At 32.6% G+C, this 14,578-nt stretch overlaps 1 protein-coding gene across 3 annotated transcripts in view; it reads right to left on the bottom strand.

Moving 5' to 3' along the window:
* Positions 1-780: 780 nt before the first annotated feature.
* The window catches only part of LOC124365878 (poly(A) RNA polymerase gld-2 homolog A-like), a 75,933-nt gene continuing 62,135 nt past the window's right edge, over positions 781-14,578 (bottom strand). For all 3 annotated transcript variants that reach the window (XM_046821976.1, XM_046821977.1, XM_046821978.1), the window contains 3 exons: positions 12,995-13,172; positions 5,086-5,201; positions 781-4,980 (listed from right to left, as the gene is read on the bottom strand). In XM_046821976.1, the coding sequence (XP_046677932.1) occupies positions 4,838-4,980; positions 5,086-5,201; positions 12,995-13,172 (437 nt within the window). In that variant the 3' untranslated portion in view covers positions 781-4,837. The remainder of the gene's footprint in view (positions 4,981-5,085; positions 5,202-12,994; positions 13,173-14,578) is intronic.

Consider the following 14,578-nt stretch of genomic DNA (forward strand, 5'->3'; position numbering starts at 1 on the left):
AAACTGATCGGTAAATTGGCAAGGGCCATTAACTGTTTGTCATAAACCTCCAACCTGACAAAGAGCACATCTATATTCACCCGTAGTGGTCCTATGAGCTAAGAGGACAGCTACATAAATTCAAATTCTAGAGCAAAAAGTTTAGGTTAATATTTCCTTTCTCAAAAAATTAACTGCTGATAAAGTTTTCCTTTGAGTTAGGCTGTGTGATAAACAATTTTGGGTTTTAAATTTAAGACATGCCTTTGCCTTAGGTCTAGAAACATTTGAACTAGTCTACAATTTTGTAGAAAAATAAGGACTCGTAAACATGTACCATTTGGTAATAATGGACTAGTTACTAATGAAAATTTTCCATTCACCATTGACATACATCTCCGAATGGAAACCTGTAGTAAATTCAACACTCACACACTTATTTCTCTATGCTGACTACCATTTTGGTTAGGAAACCAGTACAAAATAAGATTTAAACTAATATTAAAATTACACAAACTACTTCCATCATATCTGCAGAATAAAATGTTCGACCTTGAGCCATTCAAGCCCTGCTCCACTCAACTTTAGCAATCAGCCAAACTGTCAGGATAAAGCCATTAAGGGCAGTCATTAACTGTATTCCATAGTCAGAGTCGTGCTATCACAATTTCATGTCGAGTCTTCTTCTTTCTCCAGCATCAAATTTTGTGCTCGTAGCTTTGTGGTGAAGAGAAGCTTAATATTTGTGGTAACATAGATATTTTGGAAGAGATGAATATAGGATAAAATACAACAAAACACTAATTGGGTCTCACTTTGAACTTTTATTTGCTTGATAAAACATCTTTTTATATAATTTTTTATTTGCATTGTAAACTTTTAACAGATATTTAAATACGCAGTGGTAAAGAATTCATGCTGACCAAACTTAACTTATACAGTATAAATATTTAACTTACAAGAAGTCTTGATGTTGACTATCAGGAAAGTCATCACAAAAAATAAAATGTATAAAGAATAACCAACCAACCATGTATATTAAAACTCTCAGTTCTAGCACTAATGAGTAAATTACAACATATTATTGTCGTTTACTTATGTACTAGGGCCTATTAAATCAGGGACATTTAAAGTATAGTATATACAATATATAACTTATTAACATGCGGAACAACTCAAATCAAAGTACTTTTGTCTATAAGTAAACAGAATGCTAAGTACAAAACATGTCTAAAAATATGCAATAAACCTGTAAGTATAAACAATAAAATAGTTTTATTTGTAAAATAACAAAATACCATAGGGCGATCTCTTAAAACTAACCTTTAAGCTTAAATGGATGGACTATGTTATCATTTTTATACTTTCACATTTCAAAAATGCACAGAAAGAATTTTGAATCTAACCATGTACATGCAATTGTAATATTCTAATGTTATTTTGTAATGTTTTAATCTTAATTAATATAAAATGTTATATTCATATTTGCAAAAACTAAATTGAAAGTTAATAAAGATTTACGACAAGATTTGGTAGTTCAGATTAACTTTTTTTTTTTTATTGGGTTCAAAGTAAAGAGACACAACAGTTATTTAAAAATGACTTGCTCAGTGGCATTGCCTTGTTACCCCACATGGCATAGTGTGTTCTGCTGTATAATTTTACAGACTGTATTCAGTTGGATATTTACTGTTTGTAGTAGGATATACTCTGGTACTCAAATGCACAACTACACTGAATATGCTTTAAGCAGCTATAACGCCCGACATATTAATTCATAGTACAGTATTTGTTTTCCTGTGCTTAATTAATCATTTTATCATAAATATTATGAAGGAGGAGGAGCTCTTCTTATTGGAAATATCAATTTTCTATTGGTTTATTAAAGAAAACTCACAACAATTCTCCAATAATTTAAATATTTATCACGTGATAAATATAGAAATTATTGGAGAATTGTGAGTTTTCTTTAATAAACTAATAGAAAATAAATATTATAGTTTATTGTTTCAAAAAATTCGATTTACCATAATTACTGTTGGGAAATATTTAATTAAAAATTATTCATATTCAGATATTTATTTCAAGGTGCCAGATCTATTATTTACAGTATTTATTGGTTTACATGAATTAATAGTGTTTTAATTTTGGAGTTTATACTCTTTGTCCACATAATAAGGCAATAAGTTGCCAATATAATGAACAACACAGTATGGACAGGTAAATCTAAAATCAATTTGAATGTTCAATTGTTAAATGAGTTACATCACTGAGCTTCTATCAGACAAAAATTAAAAGTATTAGAATTATTAGAATACAGATATAAAAATATAAATTCAGACATTTTGAGGGTAGATATTCGAATTTTAAAAATTAATATAATCTTAAAAGGAAAAAAAAAAGAAACAAAACCCAAATAGATGAAAATATATTTATTACTTTACTGATTCTTTCCTGGCTAAGTCAAATTTAGGCCAAATTACTTTAATAGTGGGTATAAATGAATTTACGTTTTGATACTTAGCTCAAGAAATGTACTTATTGAGATTATCATTTTTAGACAGGATCATCAAAAATAGAAGACACATCAAGCCTTTGTATGATGCTATGTTTGGATCACAACCATCTATCTAGATAAAAACATTACTACAAAAAATATTACTTTATCTTTGTGTAACATTATAAAAAAATTCATCACTATTTCTGAACTCGAAATCATTAAGGCCACATGCACATATTTTTGTAACATGCCGACAATACCATTATACCTGAGTCAAAAATTTGCTACATAACAAATTATGTTTAGCCAGGGTTATAAAAAAAATGTGTAACTATGTCTAAATTCCCTAACTTTAGGAACACACACACACACACACACTTAAGCTTTGCTAACATGCTACTTTTGGATAATGATTACCTATTTATGGGTAAAAGAATTAGTACAAACATATTATCTTTCTGAAACATTGCAAAAAAAGTATCACATGTATGAACTAAATTATTAAACCATGTTACATACTTTTCCTACATGCCAATATTTTGATTATACCTGGGTTAAACATGTACCAGATATTTTTTTGGGACAGGAATATAAAAAAGTGACTTTCGGAACTTTGAACCTTTAAGGTCACAAGCTTATAATATTATTAGAATCTGGCTTTCATACCCCATAAAACGAGTAAGAAACAAAATTATTATTTTTGGATAAAATTATAAAAAACACGAGTATGTCTGAACTCTGAACCCTTATGGACACACGGCCAGTTTTTAAAGCTGCTATTTATTGCATCATGGTTATCAATCTCACTAAAATAATTTATACAAATATTATTTAATTGGGTTCAATTACTAAAAATATATTATTATGGGTTTGTTGTTGGATATTAATTTAATGGTTATATTTGTGTAAAGTTGCAAATGCTAAAATTATAAATTTTGGGAGTGTCAGAAAAAAAATATTATTACACTGAAATTCAAAACCTTGAAGTTCAGATCATGTTCTCTGGAATAGTGGTATATGACTTTAATTAAATAAAGACATGAATAGTAAAACCTCAAATAACTCTATACGTAAATTGAAGTGAAGGTTGGTCAAAACTGACTTCTTGGAAATTATACATATAATTCGAACAAAGTGTATTTAAATATGCAAGACCGAGAGTATCAATCTAATTGGTTAAATTTGAGACAGTTCCAACACTAGACAAGTTCATATTTAAAATTTACCACAGTTGATTGTTTTTCAAGAGTTATATTCGATTTAGTCTTTGTAATGTCTATTGATATTACTTAAGACAAACTTTAAAAAAAATATAGTGCCCAATAAGCAACAAAAAAATTTTAAACTAAAACAAGCTGTTAGTGCTTGGGAATTTTTGGATAGTCTTATTTTGTTTACATGAAATTATGAGTCTATTTAAGTTAGTGAATAAATTAACAAAACATTTTTTTAAATGTACAGAGGTCGCACCAAAAACATGTGTTGATTAGTGTGACACTGCTTTTTTACAGTGTGAGAAGAAAACATTATGTAGGCTTGTGTGATATTCCCAAGCTCTCCTTTTTACTCTGAATTTTTTGCATTGCCAACAATATAAATAATAAAAAAAAGCTCTCGTCTTCAATTTAATACACCACTGCTAAGTTTTAATTATGAAAAACAAATTCTTTTGAAAGGTAAATTAAAAAAAAATAGTGTATACAAAAAGAAGAGAGAGTGCTTTAAAGCATAAATTAAATCAAATGTTTTGGAGACGCATAAATAAAACAATTTCTCATGACAGTTAGGATATGACTTGTGAAAACTTACAAAACTATTACTAACTAAAACGAACCATTGTGAGTTATTTCAACGTACTATAAACGGAATTATATAGATACAGACGATGGAATAACGATTAAAATATATCGAACATGAAAATAAAAATATAAAAGGTAGAATAAAATACAACATAAAAGTCTTTTGAGTTCAGTTAAATCCAGGCATTACTTTGAGGTAGTTTTGCAACGATTGTTTCGCTGCATATTTATTAACACAAAACGGCTAACTACTTCCGGAATGCAGACAATATATTACCCTGAGCTCATCCAACACTTGGATGGAGTCAATTTTTTTGTTAAAAAGTTCCTTAAGTGGGTTTTTTTAAAAAAGTTTTTAACTTTTTTTGGGTTTTTATATTATTTTATATTTTTTTTGTTATTTTCCTATTTTTGTTTTTTTTTGAAGTGGCTCCTAACCGCTGGCCCAACTTCTGCTGCTGTACTTAACGAACGTATTGGTAACTTAGTGACAACCACAATAGGATAACGGATATGTCAGTAACAGTAATCACAGCCCGGTGCAGTCTCGTAGTCGGGGTCACGCGACCCGCAGATGGAAGATTGAGTCGAGTGAGAGAGTGTCATGCAGCCGCTGGTATGATACGGCGAACACCTTGCGGATGTGTTCAAACTTCTCCTGGTCGTACACTGATCTTGCTGTGTTCGTATGGTCAAATGGCTCTGTAAAATACAGGCGTGATAGGAGACATAATTGATCTTGTTTGTGTGTTGACTTAATTTTAGGAAAAAATAATGTCCTTAGGGGAAAAAGGTCCATGTACACACCTTCGATACACAGGTAGGTCCACGCTCTTGGTTCGTTTTTGGGGCTGGGAAATCTTCTGCAACGCTCGATGGGCAGAGTGCTCCCCAGACGCACAGAGATAGCGTCTTCTCCATAGCTGCAACATTACACACACCATCATGGCATCATCATCAAACTGTGTTCTCTTAATCTCTTCAAAAAGGCAACTTATTTTTCTTCAATGTTTATTATAGCAAATCAACAAAATTAAAACTTTTTTCATAACAAAATACACCCAGAAAAAATAATTTATTGGAAGTTTATTATGGGTGATGGATGATAAAATTACTACGGGTGTAATAACTTTTTAAAAACTGGCTTCATGTTACAAAGCACAACACATGAGATTACGTATAGATAGATCAACATAACAAGAAACACTGGGATGCTCAAGCAGTGATGATGAAAATGTTTCTAGTAACATAAGCCAAATTACAGAGCTTATGTTGAAATTATTCGACAGTCTGTACAAGAGGGAAATGACCCTGGGTTTGAACACAAGTTTTCATTTTATGAAATGCATGGTGTGAAACACTGGCCCCCAGAAATTTCAATCCAATTTCATACTTCAGGCTTTTCTTTACCCAAGTTTGATTGATTGAGTTGTAAAATATACAAATATATATGCCAGAAACTTCATTGCGGCCAAAAATGATCTTTTACCAGACAAAAGTTGACTCAAACGATGGAAAGACAAAACTGTTGCAGAAATGTTTGCTTTTGGCTGTTCTGCTTAACATGGGTATAATAATAAACCCCCTTATTAGCTCTTAAATGATAGAATACTTAACCCGGGAGTCGGGGCGCCTAATCTCACAGACCCGACTAAAATATTTTTTTTTTTTTGAGGTTGGTAGAAGAGACCTTCAAAGCCCAAGTTCTGTGTAGCTGTCTAACCCTAGTCACTAGTCAACGCCCGCATGTGGTTGGATTGAAGTCACTTACCTATTTCTAGAAAATTGCAGTTCGGGTCTGTCAGACTTGGCGCCCCTACTCGTGTAACACAATTTGACATTGGTTGAATTTTTATAAAAACTGTTGTTTTTTTTGTTTCATAAACTTAAAAGCATTGATTTTATGTTTAAATAAAAGAAACTATTTTGTTAATATTATATTAGTTTTATTTGAGATTTCATTTTAAAATGGCTGATGAACAAGAACGTATTAGACAAATTCTGAACGAAAACTTCGCTAGCTCTGTTGAAGAGTTATTGACAACTCAGATAATGATGAGGAGGACATTGTTGAGGAGTTCATGGAACAAACAGACACTGAGCAAGAAGGGGAGTATAGTGAAGAGGACATGGAAGAAAATCATCAACATGAACAGATACAACCAAGGTTTCCCTGCTACATCGTAAAAGACAGAATAACACGGTGGAGGATTCACTGTCCTCCAGCACGATCAGTAAGGACCAGGCAATAAAATTTAGTTATTCATCTACCAGGTGTAAAACCCTACGCTAAGAATGCAAAAACACCTGTAGAGTGTTGGGGATTGTTTCCTATGTACCTAAAAAAAGAAGAAAATGTACTCTTAGTTTCGAGTATGCATCATGATGATGCAACTGATGTGACAACAGGTGACGCCAATAGTTACCGATATAGTAACTTTTTATAACTCAACCAAAGGTGGAGTAGATACTCTAGATGAGTTGTGTGCAACCTATGATGTTGCTCGAAATACAAGAAGATCATTGGCCATCTGGTAATACTCTTTTCTCTGTTGAATGTAGCTGGAGTGAATTCTCAAATAATATACATTGCTAATAACAATCTAGACAAAACTATTCGAAGAATTTTATTTAAAGGAACTCGCACTGGCTCTATCATCTGATAATCTTCAACGAAGATCTCTGCAGAAAAATCTCCTTACTGAGATTCGTCAAAGACGGCAAGAGGTTGCTGGGACTTCAGCTCAAGTCGAAAAAGCAGACAATTTCCCACCAGGAACTAGAAAAAGGTGTTATTTGTGTAAAAACGACAGCAAAACTAAGTATAGTTGCAAGTACTGCCGAAAGTTTATTTGCCTTCGCCATGCTGAACATTCTCTGCAGCAAGCCCGGACATGGTCAACATGACTGATTTGGAATGTTTGAACTTGCCTAACTTAAAAATGTTTTATATTAATATTCAAGGTTTGCATAAAAAAGTTGAACAGTTTGAAGAGATTTTAAAATCTGATAATTTTAATATTGTGTGCCTCAGTGAACATTGGTTACGGGATAATGAAGTGACTTATAATGTACCCGATGACTATTTGGTTGGTAGTGCATACTGCCGTGTGACACATATAAGAGGAGGAGTAAGTATACTTTTATCTAATAAATTTGTCACTGAGAAATTGAACGTAAATAAATTTTGTGAAGAATTACATTTTGAGGTGTGTGCTATCAGGCTGATTGAATTAAATGTCATTATTATTTCTCTGTACCGTTCCCCTGAAGGTAAAGTAAATGTCTTTCTGGACAAGTTAGATCAACTTCTGAGATTTTTAATCAGACTTAGGCCTAAATGTAAAGTAATAATTTGTGGAGATATTAATGCTGACTTTGATATCCGAAACACCTCAAAACCTAGTGTAAATGACTTTTTGAACTGTCTCCGGCAATATAATTTGTTTTGTGTAAATAATTTGCCTACTCGTGGAGAAGCCTGTTTGGACAATGTTATTACTGACCTCTGCCCTAAAAATTACGAGCTGCATATTTTTGAACCTTTGTTGTCAGATCATAAGGCTATTCAAATTATGGTTTGGTTGGCGGAGAATAGGCCTATCAATAAGAAGACTGATGGCCCCGGTAAAATAAATTCAAGTAGGCCTTCGATTCAATTTGCAAGAAGGTATACAACTGTGAACCTGGAGGGGTTTAAATACTGTTTAAGTAAGGTAGACTGGAATTTTATTGCTCCTCAGAATTGTAACTTAACAGCAGAAGAAACTTTTGATTTGTTTTATAATACATTTTTAGAAATTTTTAATCAATGCCATCCAATGCAAGAGATAAAGATTAATAAACCTAATAATAGAACTAAAAAGCAAAATTTAAATTGGTATACCCCAGAGCTAGAGAACATGAAAAAGCAAATTTTGTGTTGTCATGACATTTATAATAGAACGAATAATGATAATTTACTCAACTTGCTGAGAACTCTTAGAAGGCGCTATAGACTGGCTATTAAAGAAGCAAAGAGACAGAGTAATGAAGATTACATAGAAAATTCAGTCAATAAATGTAGAGCAGCATGGACAATCATTAACAAGGCATCGGGGAAGGAAACCCTACGCATTCGGTCCAGTAATATTCTGCCTGATGAATTCAACTCACACTGTGTGACAGCTATTGAAGAGATCAGTGCCAAAGTGAAAAGTTCTGTGAATAGTGCAAATCAATGTCTTAATAAGTTATTGCCTCCATTTGAGGAGTGTGTTTTTTGTCCTGTCACTGTAGATGATGTTCGTAAAATTGTTTTATCTCTAAAAAATTCCCATTCTAAAGATGTGTATGGATTGAGTAGTATTTTAATTAAGGCTGTTATTGATTATATAATTGAGCCTTTGACATATTCTATTAATTGTTGTGTATTGGAAGGGATTTTTCCAACATGTTTACAATTTTCAAAAGTTGTACCTGTGTATAAAAATGGCTCACTTGATTGTCCGAATAATTATAGGCCTATCTCATGTGTACCAATCTTGTCTAAGGTAATTGAGAAATTACTTAAACATCAAATATGTATTCATTTTGAAAATCTCAAATTATTTAGTTCTAGTCAATTTGGTTACCGCACTGATTGTTCAACGGTTAAAGCTGTAAATACTCTTGTAAATAATGTTCTCTTAGCTTTGGAAAATAATTGTTGGGCTCAGATCACACTTTGTGATCTGAGCAAAGCATTTGATTGTGTTAGACCTGATATATTGGTGAACAAATTGGAATTCTATGGGTTTCGTGCAAAGAATTTGAACATGTTAAGGTCCTATCTTGCAAATCGCAAACAGGTTGTTATGGTTAATGGAGCTTATTCCCAAGTGGCTGATATAAATATAGGTGTGCCACAGGGATCTGTGTTGGGTCCTGTTTTGTTTATTATATTTATTAATGATTTAAGTTTTAATGTCTCTAGTTTTACTACTATATATGCTGATGATACCACTTTGTTAAATAGTCACACAAATTTGCTTTACTTAAACAACTTGGTAGAGACTACAATGAATGAAACTGTTAACTGGTTTAATGTAAATGGTCTCTATTTAAACGCAGAAAAAACAAAACAAATGTTAATAACTCTTAAGAATATTAATAGGCCTATATTTGAATCTGAAGTTTTTGTTAAGTTATTGGGGATAATAGTGGACAACAGGCTATCTTGGAAACAACACATTGATTATGTATGCAAGAGATTATCTAGGGTTATTTACTTATTGTGTAATTTAAAAAAAATAGTATCACAAAGGTATATAAAAATGGCCTACTTTGCATTTTTTGAAAGTATTATTAGATATGGTTTAATAATTTGGGGTAATGGTACAGGCATTGATCAGGTGCTAGTAATCCAAAAGAAGGCTGTGAGAATTTTAGCGGATGCACCTGTGTTAGATCATTGTAAACCTTTGTTTGTAAATATTGGTGTTTTAACTGTTATAAATCTGTATATTTATGAGGTATTAGTAGATGTAAGAAAAAAGTCACACATGGTTTTGAAAAGAAATGATGTTCATCACTATAATACAAGAAATAAAGATAAGTTAAATGTAGATAGAGCTAGATTAGGTAAAACCATGAATTACCATACAACCTTAGGCATTAAAATCTTCAATTTGTTACCTTATGCTGTTCAAACTTTACCATGTCAAGTTTTTAATAATAAATTGTATTCTTGGCTAAAAAATAGACCTTTCTATAATATTAATGAATATTTTAGCTGTGAGATCGTTCATAAGGATTTTTAACTTTAGATTAGGCTAGTAATTTAAGCCTTAATATTTGACGAAGCCTATTGTAATTTTATTGAAAATTATTAATGGCCAATAAATTGTCTATTGTCTATTGTCTATTCGTGCTCTCTGGATGGCAAGCTACAGTGCAGCAGTAAACTTTCTTCCCAAAGTTCCATTTTATTACTTAATGTCCTTTAGAAAATACATTTTGAATTTGTTTAATATACTATTAGGTACATTTTTCATTCTCAATTATTAATACTAGATGACCATTTTTATTTTTAGAGGACATTTTTCATACCACTACATAAATTTCAGTCGTGTTTATTAAATGTATATAATTATCACAAAATGTTTTATTTTTTATATTTAGTATCTTATAAATCTTTAATAGGAACTACTAAATACATAAAAATTAATCAAAAATTGTTATTACATTATTAGTGTTAAATAATCAATAATATAATAATGGGTCTGTCAGACCCGGCGCCCCTACTCACGTTACAAACTAGGGCGCCCCGACTCCAGGGTTAAAAGTTAACATAGTTCTTGATTGAGTTATATGATGCGCCATAACCTGAATCCATAAGGCTTTTTTGTCATATTTTTATTTATGTGATACTACAAACCTTCCCCAGCCTGACCAACAAAACTACGATATAACTGTTAGATTTCAACCTCTAGTTGATTACTCCAATATGTTAGTTAGAAATCCGTTCACTTCAAACAAATTTATTTGTGTTCATGAGAACATGGTGGCAACTAAAACCATGTTCCAATGGCGTAGTGTAGTGGGTATAATGGTTATCGCAAGATCACCGGATCAAGCAACGTCGATCGTGGCTGCTGCTTGGATGGGTGACCGCTGAGCGATCCTGTCCTAGCAAGCAGCCAACCTATCCGGCCGTTGGTGGTGGTTCGGAGGTCACCTTTAAGCTGTTGGTTCCCAGGTTAAGTGTTAGAGAGGGCTTCTTAGCCCTAACTTCGCCTGGTAAATTAATTAAGACATCTTTACTTTTACTTTACTTTAAAACCAACAGCCAACTACTTCAGTACCTGCCAAAAACCATCACTGCTGAGGAGTCAAGTTGTGGATGCTCTGCGTTTCAACAACCCACAATTGCATGCAATTTTTTGTGTACAACAAAATTAGGTGTTATATAGATACTGCAATGGGCGAAGAAATACGTCAAGTAAAGGAACATGGTCTTGTCTTCGTAGTTGTAATGACATTACTGCAAATATGTGACCTCTTAAAAAAAAGGTTATCCTTTGTTTATTGATGACTTGTTTACATTTGTTACGGTACAATGAACATAAACAGAAAAAGTATCCCTAAGGCAATAATTTTTAAACAGTGTTGGAGAAACAAGATATATGAGAGTCAATGCATTATTGATGCTTGGATTTAGGAACAAAAATATTCAAAAATATACTGTTATCCACAGATGGTTTGGCTGCTATTGAAAGGCGAACAAATAAGTCAAGAAATTAAGACAAAGTTACTGTCAAGCCTGTAGAGATAAGGAACTACAATGATTATATGGGGAGAATATATATATATATATATATATATATATATATATATATATATATATATAAGAGTATTTACCAGATGCTTTACCAGTATTTAGAAGAAAGAAAAACTCTCAAGATGTTGGAAAAAAATGGCATTAATAATATTATTGGAAGAATGGTGCTGAATTCCTACATCTTCTATAAACAGAATACTGATAAACCTGTAACCAGATTGGATTTAATTATATCTGTAATAGAAGACCTTTCCAATGACTGGCTCAGAAATAGAAATGTGCAAAAGCTCTCCCACTATGACTGGTGAGTCTAACATGAGAGAAGAACAGAGTACAAGCGGTGGGAGATGTGATTTTCTAGAAAAAGCTTCCAAATAAAAGAGAAAAATTGTTCGATTTGAAGTGCTGCTAGCACTGAGAGGTGGAAAGAGAAATAAACAACTTCCCAAGCAAACACTGCCAAAAAGGAGTTCATCCTGTTTGTTTACCAGATCACCTTAGTTAAAATCACCTCTACATTTTTTACAATTCAAGTGTTCACTTATTCAGAACTTAGTCATAGTCTTTGTATTTTATAAACAGATTATGTGTGTTATAAACGGGAATTTCATGAGTTTACATTACACCTATAAGAAACATTGAATACGCAGGTTTACACAAAAAGTAGTGTCAAATTTACATTTTCGACCATAATAACATAATTTTTGGTATATGTATACAGTTTTAGTTCTTGTATATAATAGTATTAGTTGTTTTGAAAAAATGTTTTGGTAAGCAGCATTTGTGTGTGTTTCTTTTATATGTATATAATATATTAGCAGTATATGCATATTTTATATGTTTTAAATTAAAAAAATGTATCTGTAAAAAGAATTAATAAAAAAAGAGCGTATCTAAAACAATTTTGAGTTTATGAATGTTTTAGTAAAATGTTACAAAAACGCTGAAATAAGCCTGACAACTTTCAGCAGTACCTTGAGAAAAATCTCTGGTGTTTTTCAGACAAACTCTTTTATTATGGTCCGGCCCTAAAAAAGTTAATTAAAATAACACTACATTTCTAAAATTTTTCAGTTATTTCCTTTGCACTTAACAATGCTAGATTTACAGGTATTCTTAAAACAAATTAATTTATTGCCTACAGCAAAAATATAAAGATGTTATACAACAATTAGATCGCACATACAAGCATAACATACAAGGGAAGTATTATGTTTGAGTTTTCTTGCTTGGTGAATATTTAAACTGCTGTTCCTCAAAGAATGGCAGACAAAACCAATCTGGAATCAACTACTTGACAATATGTTGCATACCAACCGAGTTGATTTAAAATTATCAAAGAATTAGTAATTCTAAAAAACCAATTCATATTTAATTAAGATCCAATAATAGAGTGTTGTAGACATACAGACTCACTTGAAGTTATTGTAGTAGTGGAAAAACTGGAGCAGCAGCTCGCCGAGTGTCTGTGTGTTGCTGGAGGCACGTAGTTCCAGTGTTTCCAACATATTGATGTCGTGGATCTCCTGATCATGTCTAAACTTCTGTGGGAAGTCCAGCTGCAGACAAGGCAACACAGCCGGCTGGGTGCCATCTGTAACACAGTGTGCAGTCTAAATGTTCGGCTCACCGTTAATGTTGTTACAGAAACCAGGATGTTTAGTGTTCACAAATAATAGAAATCATAGAATAATGAAATGTTGGCATATCATACATACATTCTACTTGAGATCCTTTTCAAATCAGACAAGAAGGAACAAGGCATAACCCATAAAAATAATCATTTAAAGTTAGGTAATTAAACCATAACTGGCAATGGTCTGATATCCATTGTTAAAAAGCTGCCATACAAAAGGCAACAGCAGATACACAGTCATTTACATAACCACAAATAAAAAAACTTTTGACATACGTTACTCACATTACACATCTAATTGCGATATATTCATATAGTCAAAATGAGTAAGGATAAAATTCCTTGTTAATATTGGGTTTTGTTATGTTTTCTTTTATCTTAAGTTTCTTTCTTTCACAGCTGTTGTGACAGCCGAAGGCTTCGATTGCTGTAACAGACATCATCAAATTTATACTGTACCACATTGTTTTCTTGAGTTGTTGGAGGTCATTATTTCAGGATTGATTTAAGTAAATCATTAGTGACTTATTTTTGAAACTTACAAAATCCACTGAAAATTGAATCAACACATTTTTATAAATTTACTATATACAGTACAACCCCGATAAGTCAGCCCCCGTTAACCCGGAAGTCTGGCTAACCCGGACCGATTTTCAATTAAAAAATAAAAAATCAGACAAACATTTCAATAATAAAAACGTAATATTTTTTAGTGGTATAGTATCCGTGAATCAATGTTGCATCAGTATTTGATGGGACTGTACGACAGTGAGTGTGTGACTCATGGCACACGGCGGCCGAGTGGCGGTCATTGTCCCGGATTCTCGGAAACAATAACAGACGCATATTTCCCCAAATCCTCTCCCACGCTACCGCCACGCCTGGCCCCTCAGTACCGTTCCTACCTCGCTCCGCTCGCTAGTGCCCGTGTTGTGTGTGTAGTGTACTGTATTGTTTGCTTCTGTTCTGCAATTGTGCTTCAGATAGTGTGCTTCATTTGTGTTGTGCGTTTGTTTTTATCTACGCGATGGCAACAAAACGTAAAAATGTTGTAGTGACAATGGAAAAGAGACTAGAGGCATTAGGTAGGATTGATAAAGGCGAATCTTTAAAAACAATTGCAGCATCTTATGGTGTCGGTACATCTACAGTATCGGATTGGAAAAAAAATAGGACAAAAATTGAAGAATTTTGTTTCAAGATGATAACAAAAGACAGTTTGGGCAATCGGTGCAAAGCTAATAAAGCTAAAAACGAGACTCTTGACGACGCTTTGTATGTTTCGTTTTGTGCGGAAAGGGAACGTGATTTGCCAGTGTCTGGGCCTATCATTCAAGAAAAAGTAATCAAGCTGAATAAACAGT

Source organism: Homalodisca vitripennis, chromosome 7 (genome assembly GCF_021130785.1).
Source record: "Homalodisca vitripennis isolate AUS2020 chromosome 7, UT_GWSS_2.1, whole genome shotgun sequence".
Taxonomy (NCBI): Eukaryota; Metazoa; Arthropoda; class Insecta; order Hemiptera; family Cicadellidae; genus Homalodisca; species Homalodisca vitripennis.